Source organism: Nannobrachium achirus (assembly GCF_963921795.1).
Source record: "Nannobrachium achirus genome assembly, chromosome: 10".
NCBI classification, from domain to species: Eukaryota; Metazoa; Chordata; class Actinopteri; order Myctophiformes; family Myctophidae; genus Nannobrachium; species Nannobrachium achirus.
This window is the reverse complement of record NC_137819.1, coordinates 14,111,298-14,126,686: the sequence shown is the minus strand read 5'-3', so window position 1 is coordinate 14,126,686 and position 15,389 is coordinate 14,111,298. Positions and strand designations below refer to the sequence as shown.

Sequence of the window (15,389 nt, the reverse complement as noted above, 5' to 3'; positions counted from 1 at the left end):
GAAAATGCCGCCGCACGTATTCTGTCACCATCTAAACATGGACCAATCAGGGGAAGCTTTTCACTTGTTGTGCGGACAGCATTTGAAACGCAGTCACTGATTGGCCCCGATAAGTTTCTGATTTCTCATACTCTGTGCCTATAGGCCGAAGTCCAGACCTGATACAGGAGAAGGAATGAGTGAGCACAGTATCAGGGCTGGCTTGCCAGGCTAGCCCTCAGAGACCACACACGTTGGACTGGTCTCTTCAAGTCCCAAATGCCTCCCCCCCCTTTCTATTTTTTACTCGACCAAGTTTCGCTCGGTTGTAGTTCTAACGGCTGTTTCAAACTACATTTCCCTCAGCTGTAGTTTTAATGACTGTGTAAACACCTGTGACGTGTCACGTGACAAAGATGATTCTGGTTCTGTTGTAAATGACTAATTAAAACTACATTTCCCTTAAAGGCCTGTCAATAGTTATCTCCAAAACCTTTTGTTCGGTGAGTTACGACTTATCGACGTGCAGGTTTTCCGAACTCTAATTCGGGGATAATACTTTTCAGAAGTCACGAGTGACGTCATTTTGTAGTCGAACCGGACCTTTCCGACGAAAAGTTTGGTTTCGGACAAAGTATGGACCAGGCCTTTAGTGGTAGCTCCACATTTTCAGTCTTCATAGCAGCTTAAAAAAGAACAATAAATAAAATACAATGAAAATAAAAACAAATAAATAAATAAATGAAAATGTATACAAAAATAAAGTAAATGAACTGAGTGCACAATGATGCCAATATCCGGTCCAGACCTGACTAGTAGAGAGGCTGATGATCAGACCCGACCAGTAGATGATCAGACCAGACCAGTAGATGATCAGAGGTCTTGTCGACTGAGTGCCAGCCTGTGAGAAGCTTCTCTCTTCATGAACTTCAGGAAATCCTTCAGCTCTCGAGCATCCTAGAACACATATTATTATTATTATTATTATTAGATAGATAGATACCTTTATTATCACAAGGGGGAACATCAGTCGCCCGGAGGCAGCACAGCAGTTTAAGGATACAGTATTTACAAAGTTACAGAGAAGTATGAAAAGAAAAAATTGAACAGTGTACAGCAGTGATACTCAAACTCCGGCCCAATGTTGACTGGCCCACCAGCTTAATGTCCTCAAAGTTGCGCATCCAACAAGCTTTAAACTGAGCAGATTGGACATTGCGTTCCAGAGATAATGGCCAAAACATCTTGAAAACGGCCATAGAAATCGCCGATTTTTTTTCTCTTTTTTTTACCAGTGGCTCTGCCTCTGCCCAACTAATGCAAATGAAGAGACGTACCTGTACTGTAGCTCTACTTAACAACTGCATCATTAGCCATTTGGTAGCTAAACAGTCTGGGTAATCTATTTTAAGTAGATTGTTTTATTTTATTTTATTTTCCTTAAAGTTTATTTTCTGTAAAAAGCCATTTGTGTTGAATGTCATAAATAGCATTGTGAAGCAATTGAATGAGAGTTGTGCTCAGCTATATTTAATGCTCGATAGCAGGAAGACAGATATCAACCCAGACAAACGTACATTAGTTTGTTTTGGTGTTTGTGGAATATGCTAATTTCACAGAATTATTAAAAAGAGAGAAAATGCAGCAAATTACTTTGATTACAAATGTTGTCATTGACAGAATATAAATGGAATTCCAAGCCATAAATGAATGCACATTGCAATTGCCTTGTATTATGTGGAAATAAAGCAAAAATGTCATTTTATCAACTGCAGGGGATAGCTTCGCTGTTTCTACGTGTCATCTTTTCGACACCCAACTCTAACCCTTATCCTAACCGTAACCTCCGTGGGATGAGTCACTAATCCTCCGGTCGAAATGATGGTCGTTCGAAAGAGCGAGATTTTACCGGCCCGCGACCCCTTGTCATTTTTGTAATGTGGCCCACCGGTTCAGAAGTTTGAGTATCCCTGGTGTACAGTAAAGAGCAAGGTACACCAAAGAAAGGGAACAAAGAATATACACATAAATCGTCAAAAACAGTCAACGCTCATAAGTGTAACAGCCATACATAAAAAAGCAAATAGCAATATTTAAGCACAACTATCGATACAGTGCCAAACAAAAAGTGTCCATAATAGTCAATGCTAGTCAGTGCTAAAAGTATCTCAGCGCCACAAGCAATACTACTAACACAACCTAATAGGTCAGAGCCAAACTAAAAAAGTGCAAGAAAAACTAAAACTATTATTATTATTGTTGTTACTATAACTTATAGTGTGTGTGTGTGTGTGTGTGTGTGTGTGTGTGTGTGTGTGTGTGTGTGTGTGTGTGTATGCATTACCGTGTATTTTTTAGGTTCATCTTTCTTGTTCGCTGCAGCGTAGTAAATGGTTGGGAAACTGAAAGAGGACAAACGGGAAGAAATTTAATACAGAAAAATACTCACTACTACACACGTCTGTAACCTGTGATACAGTGTCTGTTTGCATTCGGTCGCGGAACTAAAATCATAACCGCGGCCGTGAAAAAGAGTGGCTCCCTGCCTTCTTGGCGTTCTTAAATTAGATTCCGAGATAAAAGACGTTTCTTTGCATCAGCATAGAACCGGAGTCTATGGAGAATAGACGCTCCATGATGCTTGGCGGCCGAGTTGCATGATGGGATATGTAGTGTTTTTGCTCAGCAGCCGCTACCGCAGGTTCTGTTTACCTGGTAACCATGGCAACCAGGTAAGACGTCCCCAGACGCCTTAACAGGGAGTCGGCGACCATTAACCTTTGACCCCAAGACGCATGTGGACGTCTTAAAGGCCCACTTCACCTCTGGGACAACCAGATCTAATTCTATTGTTGTTTGGGATGCATTTTGCATCATGATGCAAAATGCATCACTAGTCATGTTGAAATACTAAAATATCTCAAAACACAGATTGAACACAAAAGATAACTCCCAAACAACAATGACATTAGATCTGGTTGTCCCAGAGGTGAACTGGGCCTTTAAGGTAAAAGTGGCATCCATTGTGTTAACACTTTTTATGCCACTACCGAATGGCTTCAATGCATTGCACAGCATAAAGACGGCTTCATCTCGGAGTGTGTGCGCGAGCGTGCGCGTGTGTGTGCGTGTCTCTCACCCCTGGACATCGTAATGCACCGGCACGTCATTGGCAGTGGCGTCCATCTTGGCGATGACGACGTTAGGATCAGAAAGCAGCTGTGGACAGACAGAGACACACAGACAGACAGTGAGTATGTGCGCGAGCGTGTGTGTGTGGGGCCAGCATGGCACTCAGTGCTGTGAGCTTGTAGATCTGCTATTTTTCAATAGCTGAAGTATAAAATAATTCCCGTCTTAATGGGTTAAGTGTGTGTGTGTGTGTGTGTGTGTGTGTGTGTGTGTGTGTGTGTGTGTGTGTGTGTGTGTGTGTGTGTGTACCGTCTCAGCCAGCTCCTCGTAGATAGGTTGCAGTCTCTTGCAGTGCTGACAGTGAGGAGAGTAGAACTGGATCAGGACGTCTTTGTCGGGAGCGTTTACGATGTCTTCAAACGTGTCCGCTACGACCACCTACACACACACACATTATGGAGTCATCAACGGTGCAGTATGAGATGCAGTCAAATATGAATATTAATGACTGTCTATTTTTAGAGATGAAAAAAATACATTTGTGGCCTAAATGTTGGGGAGGTGGGGGGCACTCAACAGTACGGAAATTGTTTCCTTATTTGTGTGAATTCAAAACACCCAAACAAATATATAACGTCGTCATCGGGTGGAAACCTTGTATCTCCAAGTTTCAAATTGTCGCACAAAAGTAGTGAAAACAGCAGATCTACAAGCACACAACGCAAAACAACAATTTTTAAAATGAGAAAGGCAAAACAAACGGTTTTGGACATACAAGGTTTTCACCCGACAACGACGATAAGTTAAACTATGTATCTTAGCGACTCTCAGCTTGGCGTCTCCATTTTGGACGTAGCAATCATTTGTCATTTCCATACATTCAGGAATCGTGGAAGTTAACAAGCAAACAAACATCAGTCAAATTGACACACACACACACACACACACACACACACACACACACACACACACACACACACACACACACACACACACACACACACACACACACACACACACACACACACACACACACACACACACACACACACACACACACACACACACACACACACACACACACACACACACACACACACACACACACACACACACACACACAGAGAGAGTACCTTAACCGGTAGGTAGTTCTTCTCAGGGATGGGTTGAGATTTGATGTAACGCTTGAGTCGACCATCGAAGTAATCCTCCAGGAACCTTTCTAGAGACCCACCGTCTCTACTGCACACACAAACGCAAACACAAAACGCACATTTGATTTAATTTGAGGCAGAAGTTCTTCCTGGGCACCGGTCTGGTTTCTCCATTACTTCTGAGGCGCCGTTCACACTGCGTTTTGGCAACGAGAATAACGCAAAAGAAAAAGTCAGATAGGCCTTCCGTTCAGACGACAACGGCATTTTCGGGGGTTAAAAACGGAACGATCTGGATCCGCAGATTTTGGTGGAAAAGCTGACTCCTCTCTCCCCTCGCGTCACCGAGTGAACGGCAGAACCGCAAAAAGCAACAATGCATGTTAGGCTTTTTCTCTCCTACAAATAGATACTGAATACCCTCTTCAGTGTTGTGGTTTCGTGGCCGAGTGGTTAACGCATAGTGTTTTCGATCCACGGGTCCCGGGTTCGCGTCCCGCTTGTATCACTTCTTTTCACCACCACGAACAAATTTTTGCGGCCATAATGTGCACTGTGCATACTCCCAGGCACAGGACTACTAATAATATGTTTTTGTAAATTAAAGCCCTACTTCATCATAAAAAAAGTATCGCACAAAAGTAGTGAAAATAACAGATCTACAAGCACACAACGCCTTGTTCGGCTATTTTCACCATTTTGAAAATGTTTTTTAACTCATATGCTGCCATTTAACAATACCTTCGTACTCTTTAACTGCCATTCGTCTCCATAGACTTCCATGTAATTCATAGTGCACGGATCATGCACACCCATGCCTAGATAATGCACCACGTGTGTCCACATTGCTCACAGCTTTCAAACAAAAAAATCCGAATGGAAATCCGTTCAGGCATTCATGAGATAGCAGCCATTATGTTTTACACTGTTGTGAGCTTGGAGGTCTGCTACCTGAGTTGTATGGGGGTTGTATGGGGGTTAAACAAGCAATTTCGCGATCGCTATCATGCCTACTAACGTTTTTGGGGTCCCAAAACATTTTTTGAAAAAAAAATTTTTTTGAATTTTTTTTTTTTTTTTTTTCAAAATGGCGGAAATTCTCGGATTCCTCGGGCGTTGCAGGGAGGGACATCGCAAAATTCTCGGGTTCCTCGGGTTTGGCAGGGTATGAGTTAATATAAAAACAAAAAAAGGACGGTTTTGGACGACGAATAATAACAATGCTACTAACCTGAATTCTTCTCTCATGGTGTATTTGTGTCCCAGTCGTGTTTTGATGGTAACAAACGGCGTGTCTCCGTCTGTCAATCCAAAACCAAACTCCTCCTCCAGGTCCGACAGGAAGTCCTTCTTATTGGCCACCGCGCAACTCAGGCCCCGCCCTGAATACTGTGACATCACCTTCATCACCCTGGAGACCACAGACACAAGACGATATGAAGATTTCATATCACGATTATTGTGACCAAAGAAATCATGATTTACGATATTATCGCGACAATCAAAATATCCCCAACATCCATTATGCTGGGGTGGAACATTTGCCAAAAAATTGCCGATCTACAAGCTCACAACGGGTCGTGCTCGTAGATCGGCTATTTCTTTGGCAAAGAGATTTGGTAGAGAGTGAAATAAAGACTGTATCAAGTACGTATTTTATAGGTAGATTTTTTTCCAGATCCAGATAACAACAGGTATACGTGTAACAACCATCCATGAGACAAAACAACAGCTACCTCCTCCTGATTCCATTATTGATGGCACAAATAGAAGTAGTTATGAATGAGAATTCTTACCTATTGTCTTTAGTTACAGGGGCCTCCAACCGTTGGCCAGAAGGCAAGAATAGAATAGAGCTGTCCGCTCTAATAGAAGACGCTTTCTTAAAGACCTGCTTGTCATACGTGACTCAGACAGCTGTGTGTGTGTGTGTGTGTGTGTGTGTGTGTGTGTGTGTGTGTGTGTGTGTGTGTGTGTGTGTGTGTGTGTACCTGTTCCTCCAGTAGTTGGAGCCTTTGGGGTTCCGATGGTAGTCGAGGTCGTAGTAGGCGATCAAAAGGTCACGACCTCTCAGCTTGTCCTTGTTATCCAAGGTCATATGAGGACACAAGCCATGACTAGAGAGATAGAGAGAGATTCAGATTTAAAAGCTCTTTATTGAAACCATATCTTTCCAATTCAGCTCATGTTACTGCAACAATCAAATCATCTCAACCAAAGATACACAAACCCTAGCCGCAAATTGCAACACTAGATTTTTTATAATCGGATGAATCTAGGGTTGCAATACCTCCCATAGGCAGCCAATGCATCAAAACAGTTTTTTGCTATCTGATTGTATTAAACGACTTCAAACTCACCAATATTGTGGCTCTATGGAAAGCTTGGAATTTACTCTTTCTATCTGCAAAGTGTTTGTTTCAGAAAAATCCACAGTAGACATGTTATGAGTTACTTTCTATCCAAGAAATTTGGTTCAGGTGATAATTTTTTCTAAGTCCTGGAGTTTGGAAGCGCTCGTGGAAAATCCCTCAACGGTCCTGTGACCACCTGGTTCTAAATGTCACATTATGCAGGAGGCAGCGGGACATGGCGTTATGGAAGACAAGCGCTTCCGAAGTTCAACACTTAGAAAATAAACCATGTCTGCTCGGATTTCTTGACAGAAAATAAATCAACAATTATACGGTGTATTTTTCAGAAACAAACACTTTGCAGATAGCAAGAGAAAATTCCAAGCTTTCCATAGAGCCGCAATATTGGTGAGTTTGACGCCGTTTAATACAATCAGATAGCAAAATAACGTTTTGATGCATTGGCTGCCTATGGGAGGTATTGCAACCCTAGATTCATCCGATTTAAAAAAATCTAGTGTTGCAATTTGCGGCTACACAAACCCCAATCATAAAATTCATGTACTGTATAAATTCATGTACTGTATGTCTTTCTATTAAAAACAAAGAATCCGCTCTCCTCCTTCCTGTGGTAGGCACAACACCCCCCCCAAACAGCCCAGATGTCATTGAAACCTTACAGATTGTTAGTTAATTTATAGTATGCATGCTCAACTCTAAGTCTAGCAGCTACTGTACCATCCCTGTTAAAACATGAAATGGATCCATCTATCGATTGCAAGTTTAGTGTATGTACTGTCTTTTTTGTCACCGAAAATGTGTAAATGTGACCTTAAACTCTAAAGACTGCGGTTCAAATCACACAGCCCCACACACACACACAACTTACATGTGGTCTCTGATGAAGCGTCGGATCCCAGAGACGCTCAGAGTGGACGGTGAATGGACCGCACTGTCCTCAAACTTACTGGACAGCCTGGGTGGTCTGAACACCACCACACGCCTGGGAGAGCACACGCACGCGTGCGCACGCACACACACACACACACACACACGCACACACGCACACACGCACACACACACACACACACACACACAAAATCATTATAAACACATGGATCTACTGTATATACTGTACAAGAACATTTTAGTTGTTTTGGTGGAGACGACAGAGGCGGACTTGAGCCACGAGAGACACCTTCGGCTCAAGTGTTTCGAAGTCCACTTGAGCCGACTCAGCGCTGTCCAAGTAAAAAAATAAAAAATAAAATCTTTGTCCCCCCGACTACCTACCAGAGAGGACTCAATCTTCTCCTTTTTGTGTAGCCAGTTGTTGATGTAAAACGTCACAAAGGACTCAATAATAAATAATGAACCCTTAAATCTGTGGAACAGCTCTGTATTGAATTCAAATTCACCAGGGTGGGTTGCAATCAACACATACATCAAATGAACATAAACCCCAACATAAATGTCGTTCAAAACGCAAAACAAAATAACCAAAGTATGAAATTTAAAGAACTGGGGTTACTGGGTTACTAATTCAAAGTCAAACCACTTGTATAAAGAACCAAAGGAATTGTCTGTTCAGAACCAAAGGAATTGTCTGTTCACAAATCAAAAGTCTGTTCGCATATGAAAGAAAAGATCATTTTGCTTTGTTTAGTTAACAGTCTGAAATCCTCTAGCCCCTTCCGTTCCTGTATTTGCCTTTTTTTATATTTTGATTTATATTTTGGTAAATACAGTCACATGCTTGTCCGTTGGGTCTCTCTGATACGCAACGCTACCACTGTCTGGTCTCGGACGAATACAGCGTCACTCAGATGTTGTTGAGATTCTTTAAAGATACCCAGAACTGCACTAGGAGACCGTGGAAACGTGTGAGAATCGGCGCAAATCGGCGAGTATTATTAATTTATCTGTGAACATTTTGCAGCTTTTTCCAAACTGTAGAAATCCTCTTGCTGATAATAGTCATTGTTCTGGGTTACCTGTGTGTAGGCTTCCAATAAGTTCAACTCAAAGCAGGGAAAGGCTGAAGGCAAATTATACTTCTCCCTGGATTGCCACGCAGTGGAGTTAGAATCTTTTAGCAGGCCTGCTTTGTAGAACCGTTTTTAAACTTGCCCCAACTCGGGCCAAAATGGATAAATGAAAAGAAAATGGCAAAGCATGAACAATTCTGGACAAACTGTCTTTCAGTGCTGCTGCCAGCAAACAAACGGAGCTTCCCCACACCCTGAATCACACACCTGTAGCCATCAGACCTGAGTGGCTGATTGCCAGGTGTCAATCATCGTTGTCAATCGTTCCCCAAGTGATGGCCTGTTAATTGGTCAATAATTGTCAATTAGGGTCAATTATGACTCTGGCCGTCACTAAGTTCCAGTTAAAGAAGGGTGAAAAAGCCTGCAGTTTCAATTAGCTTGGATTCCCCATCGATGACATCACTGGTTTCTGAACTGTCCCCAGCCCACCAATAGTGGTGTTTCCATAAAGCCTCTCAATGCGCATTTAAGGCTTATTCGCAAAATCTTTTTATGGAAACACTTCAAAATGCGAATAAACTTTCATTATCCGCAAAAAAAAATATCCGCTTGGAGGAGGTGGATTTTGAGGCTTTATCGAATAAACTAAATGCGCATTTGTGAATGGAAACGGGTCAGACAATAAATGCGAATAGATTATGATGTTCTGGTCCATATCGTCCTCCTATAACACTTTCCCCCGCCGCTTAATTAACGTCCATTAATAGCGTTAGCCCACAAAACAAACCGGTTGTTCGTCATCACACCGTGTTGCACGTGCCAAAAGTGCCCGATCTACAAGCTCACAGCAGCTCACATCTGCACGTCTCTCGGTCTGAAAGAAATCTGCCCCATCCCAGCTCTGTGCACTGTGTGCAAGCTCGCGGGAAGTATTTACAGCACGTTGGTCAGACGGACCCAGGCAGGATCTCCCAAGAATCGCATTTCATCAGTTTAATGGAAACAGGCTAAATTCGCTTTGTCTTAATACGCATTTCTGATAATTCGCTTCCCTAATTCGAATACGTTTATTATATGGAAACATGGCTATAGAGACACAGAGTGAGTGGACACAAATGATAACATACTATAATGAGCATTAGCATTAGAGCCAATTAGTGTATATGAAGATAAGGTTGAACGTGTGTGAAATGCTGCCGTTAATGCTTCACTCCTAGACCCCCCCACGCACACACCAGGTGGTCCTGAATGAGACAGGAAGACCATATAAGGTCGCAGCAGATGGAGAGGAGGGGCTACTGTATCAGTGACAGCTGGTCCTGAGGTGACCAACGGTTCACACATTAACAATACAATGCAATACAAACACAATACAGTCAATGGTGGACAGGAACACACTTGAGTACTGTAATTAAAGGAGAACAATTAAACCGGTGTGATTTGCAAAACAAAACCCTAAATCAATCCTCCAGTTCTAGGCAACACAAAAGTGGGGGACTTTTATTTTATTTCACACAATAAATCAATAAGGTATATTAATGACATAGTTCAATGTTATCAGTACTTCACTCGAGTATTTAGTATTTTTGGATGCTCATGACTCTAGCATTTGGTATTTTTGGATATGACTTTCACTCCACTACATATATTGTACTTTTGACTAAAAAGTACATTATGAATTAACCACTTGAGACCTATTTCAAATGATAGTGAAAATAGCTGATCTACAAGCTCACAACAGAGTTGAATGACATGCGTTCTAACAACGAAAATTACACTGAATAATAATTACACATATTTTTTACATTTCCCTCGCACTGTAAGGCCAGATTTCATCAAAGAAAAAGATTGACAATATATAAAAAAACATTTGCATATTATGCTCAATATAATATTCAAATAAAGCAGATACAGTATTATTTAACAGTGGTGCATTTTGGTCCACTATGCGCAAAGACATCTGTTGTTGATTTATCAAAAATGATTTAAAGCTGAAATCTATTACTTCTGTTGAGAATAAAATGCTACTTTAAAACTGCACATGTAACATTCCTCTTCTACCATGGATTTGAACCCAGGTTTCCTGCGCAAATCCTGATAAGTTTTACCATTGAGCTAAAAGAGGCTGTCAAGATATATTGTATTAACATACTCTACCATACAGATTGGAATAATTTACCTTGTATTCATAAAAATAAAGTTGCATGAGTATGTTCATACAACTAATGTAACTTGTGGTTGGTCTACCTGCTCTTATCCTGTGGTCTGGTTGGACACCTACTGGTTGACAAGAGGTGTTGCATGAAAGCCAAAATCCATTTGACCCATTTTGCTAAAAATATTAGTATGCGTTTCTTTTTTATGCAATGTTGATGAATTGACCACAATGGGGAAAAAGCCCCCAGGACTTTTCTGTGTTGTTCTTTTATTCACCTTAGGGCCCTATCTTGCCTTACCCCTCACCTCAAAACTTTCTTTTGCATTTCTTTTACGATTTTGAAAAACATTTTTAAATTGTTCAGACAGCCTAATATCTACAAGCTCACAATGTGTCGATGTAGATCGGCTAGTTGAAATATTTTCACAATGTTTTTCAAAACAGTAAAATATAGCTAATATGTTTGGGCATAACCCAGCAAGCACGTCAGGACCTGGACCAATCAGTGACGTCTCGATTGGGGCCAGATCACAGCCCATATGGGGATGATCTTGACGTCATTACCAGGACGTCATATGGACTTTTTTGTTTGAAAGGATTATTGTTATTGTTTGTAATGTTAGTTGAAATATGAGCATATAAGGTTATATTCTGCGACATATCTGACTAGCTATATGTATCTTGCCAAGAATATCGCCTGATTTCAACCAACATAAATCCTGTCAAACAAAAAAGTCCATGTGACGTCCTGGTAATGACGTCAAGATCATCCCCATATGGGCTGTGAACTGGCCCCAATCGAGACGTCACTGATTGGTCCAGGTCCTGACCGGGCTTTCTGGGAAGGGCTAAGGTGGCACGCACGATAGGGCCCTAAATGTCTGCCTGTACCTCCTGCCGTTTACATCTCTGTCAAATCAATCAAAGTATTATGTGTACGTACTCAGTATCGACTCCATAGCGTTGGCCCACGCTGTAGTCCAAGGTGTGAGCGAATCGGAACTGCTCTCTCATGATGCTGGCTGCTTTTAGGAAGTCTGTCGCCTGAGCACTGTCTGCAGCCGAGAGGAAGCCTGCACGCACACACACACACACCATTAAGACAGGAATTATTTTATACTTCAGCTATTGAAAAATAGCACATATACAAGCTCACAGCGCGGCACCGAGTGCTGCGCTGTGAGCTTGTAGATCTGCTTTTTTGTCTAATGTTCGCCCCCAGAATAGGGATAATTGCGAGGGTTCAAGTGTCTAATGTTTTTTTTTTCTTCTTTTTTTTCACACAAAGGTTTGTGTCCCGGACCCCCTGTTGAGGACCCCTGGCCTACACATAAAATGGACAATTCAGCATGGGAGAGGACTGTCCATGTGTACCAATACTACAAATTACAGTTCAGTACTACAGGTTCTTACCTACTATACTGGCATCAAAGTTGTTGATAAAGTTTTGCAGATCCGCCTCCGTGGTCAGATAGAGCGAGTTAGGACCCGCCTGCTTCTTCATGTAGTGCACAATACCGTCTACACACACACACACGCACACGCACACACACACACACCACACACACACACACACACACACACACACACACACACACACACACACGCATTAAAAAGAGACAGAGGCTTTATCACAAACCCAGCCTTTACCGGACGAAGGAAGCGATAAAGAGCAGGCTGTTTCTTTCTCTTTTTTTTGTGCTGAGTGCAGCATATGTTATGAACAAGGGGCTAACACTAGCCTCTATCTAATCTAATCTATGTTTTGAATTGTTTACAGTGGGAACGGTGCATTTTTGGGAACCCCAGCCGATGCCGAGCATTCATTTTGCACTCGCTTGTTCACAAACGGACTACACCAGAATGTGGAGTTTTTAGCTGCTCGCTGACCAGCTGACATGATCTATCAACTTGGTCGTTTGGAGGTGTTTACGCAAAAACTTTCGATTTTGGGGGAGTCCCTAGATGACAACTTAAGGACTTTTAAGACCTTTTTAATACCTAAAAAAGAAAAAAGAAAAGATCATTACTCAAAAAGTAGTCAAGAAACTTTACTATAAAAACTTAAAGTATAATTGTTTTGGGGTATCCACAGTTCAAATATGTCTTATGGGGGCTGGTTTTAATAGTAACAAAGAAATTGCTGTCTTATACTGTCTAAACGCATGCCCCAACCCACTGAAATAAAAATACTAAAATGGCTAAAACAATAGAAGGCAGTAAATGAAAACATTTTAACACTAAAATAAAATATGAACCCTTGTGTAAAAAAACAAAGTTGTCCATTACAAACAAACAAAAAATCTCAACGAGAGATATGCGCGCGCGCACACACACACACACACGTACCAGCAGTTCTCGGTCCGTCGTATGATCCAGAGTCTTCTCCGTTCCTGAAGATTTTCAGCGTGGGGTAAACTGTTGCGCTGAAACGTGTGCACACCTCTGTGCTCTCTGTACAGTCAACCTGGGGTGTGTGTGTGTGTGTGTGTGTGTGTGTGTGTGTGTGTGTGTGTGTGTGTGTGTGTACAGAGGGATAGAGAATAAAAAGAGAGTCAAAGAGCGTTACATTTTGGGTTTTGGGTGGACAAAAATCAGGGTAACTTCTCTGTCAAAGGTACAAAAGGACAAAGACATTCATTCAATCATAATAAAAGTGAACTGAAGAGACAGTGATGGAGTTTGTTGGGGTGCATAGCGACTCCCTCGGCCCTCATACTAGTGCCTCTATTCATGTATTTAAATGTACTTCTCCTGCTGTCTTTGTGAATGAGGAAAGTAAGGCTTGTTGTAGAAGAATTACATTTGTGCACAAGATGATATAGACAGACCCCCCCCCCCCCCCCCGACTCCCCCCCCGACTCCCCCAGCCCCCCAGGACTAATTAATACCATCCCCCCTCCCCTGGGGGAGCACATAGAATGAACAGGACACCAGCTGTGATAGACAGATGTCAGATAGATAGATAGATAGATAGATAGATAGATAGATATACCTTTGCCAGTTGAACGGTCCCCTTCAGTTTGGTCGCTGCCTTTTCAAAGTCTGGAGTCAACTTCTTACAATGACCACACCTGCAATGCAACGTGAAATGTAACACCTATAATATATAATATGTACTGTGTAGATCATTCTCTTTTCATGTCAAGGACCACCAAACTGGTAATTACTGCATTTGTCCGTGCCATGAAAAATAAAAAAAAGCATGAACATATTAATCTATTATTTAAATAGCTTAATCGATATGGTGTGTTTATACACATGAAACACAATTTTATACATAAATATACAATAGAGCCTGTATGTTGTACCCCCACCCCCACCCTACGAGGTATATGCTCCATATCTCCCCATCAGTTTGGGGGTCCCTGGCCTGAAGACCCCTGCACTAGTGCATTAAGACACACACACACACACACACACACACACACACACACACACACACACACACACACACACACACACACACACACACACACACACACACACACACACACACAGACAGACTGCAGTGGTCATCAGAATCAGATTCTTACCACGGTGCATAGAACATCAGCAGCATGGTTTCGTGCTCGCTGGCCAGGTAGTGGAAATCCGCGTCCCCGAGCTCCAGCACGTCTCCTCTGCCTCTGCTGCCGTGCGCGGCGCGCGTGAGCGGCGACAGCGACGACAAGTAGAAGAAAATGAGTCCCGTTAGAAGCTTTAAAAGGCTCGGAGGCTTCAGCAAGGCTCCGTTAGCATCCATGATCACTAGCGTTGTGAATGTGAATGTGCTTCATTCAAAATGCTGTGTATGTGTGTGTGTGTGTGTGTGTGTGTGTGTGTGTGTGTGTAGCCATGGAGAAGCCCCGCCTCCTCCTCCTGCACTGCTAGTCGCCTGCCTGTTTTTCCCAACGGGTCTGAGGCCCTAAGCTAGATGCAGAATAGATATCCTGGTGCAAGGAGTGTTCACACCCAAGGACAAAATTACTTGTTTTTTGTATTGATTACTCATGCCATATATATATATATATATATATATATATATATATATATATATATATATATATATAGGTCTATATGTATGTATGTATGTATGTATGTATGTATGTATATATATATATATATTAGAGATGGACCGATTGCAAAATTCTTGGCCGATTCCGATTTCCGGTTTTATTAAATTCTGATCTGCCGATACCGATTTTTCCGATACCGATTTTCTATCTAAGAAAGAACAATAATTATACAATACACCATATATTTTTTGGCTTGAGTACCCTTTCCATGATTTTTTTATCCAAGTACTCCCTTTCCCAGACAACATTTTGCTTATATAACTGCAATTAAAACCACAACTATGGTAGGCTATATGCATAACACCCCTGTTCAACAATATAACATCACAAATAAGAAATGGAGTGAGTTTCAAACAGTGCATCCTGAGCAGATTTATTTTCAACACTGACAATAAGATTCAGTCAGTTTTCATGTCAATAACTAGTAATCAACAACCAATCATCAACTGATCAACAAAATTCAAAAACACATCTCAGTTGGCTGGTATTCTACCATGTAATTTCTTCAGTATCCCATGCAGTACCTCTGGGTATCACCAGGGGTACTCGTAGTACCCCAGTTA

The 15,389-nt window shown here is 41.8% G+C and overlaps 1 protein-coding gene across 1 annotated transcript; it reads right to left on the bottom strand.

Moving 5' to 3' along the window:
- Positions 1-852: 852 nt before the first annotated feature.
- pdia8 (protein disulfide isomerase family A, member 8) lies at positions 853-14,513 on the bottom strand (the record flags this gene model as incomplete). Its single annotated transcript, XM_080735259.1, has 13 exons — positions 853-936; positions 2,324-2,381; positions 3,119-3,198; positions 3,421-3,549; positions 4,245-4,353; positions 5,497-5,676; positions 6,257-6,382; positions 7,509-7,604; positions 11,712-11,841; positions 12,182-12,289; positions 13,118-13,235; positions 13,764-13,842; positions 14,305-14,513. 13 exons carry the CDS (start codon positions 14,511-14,513, stop codon positions 853-855), a joined length of 1,506 nt encoding a protein of 501 aa, XP_080591385.1.
- Between the last annotated feature and the right edge of the window lie 876 nt (positions 14,514-15,389).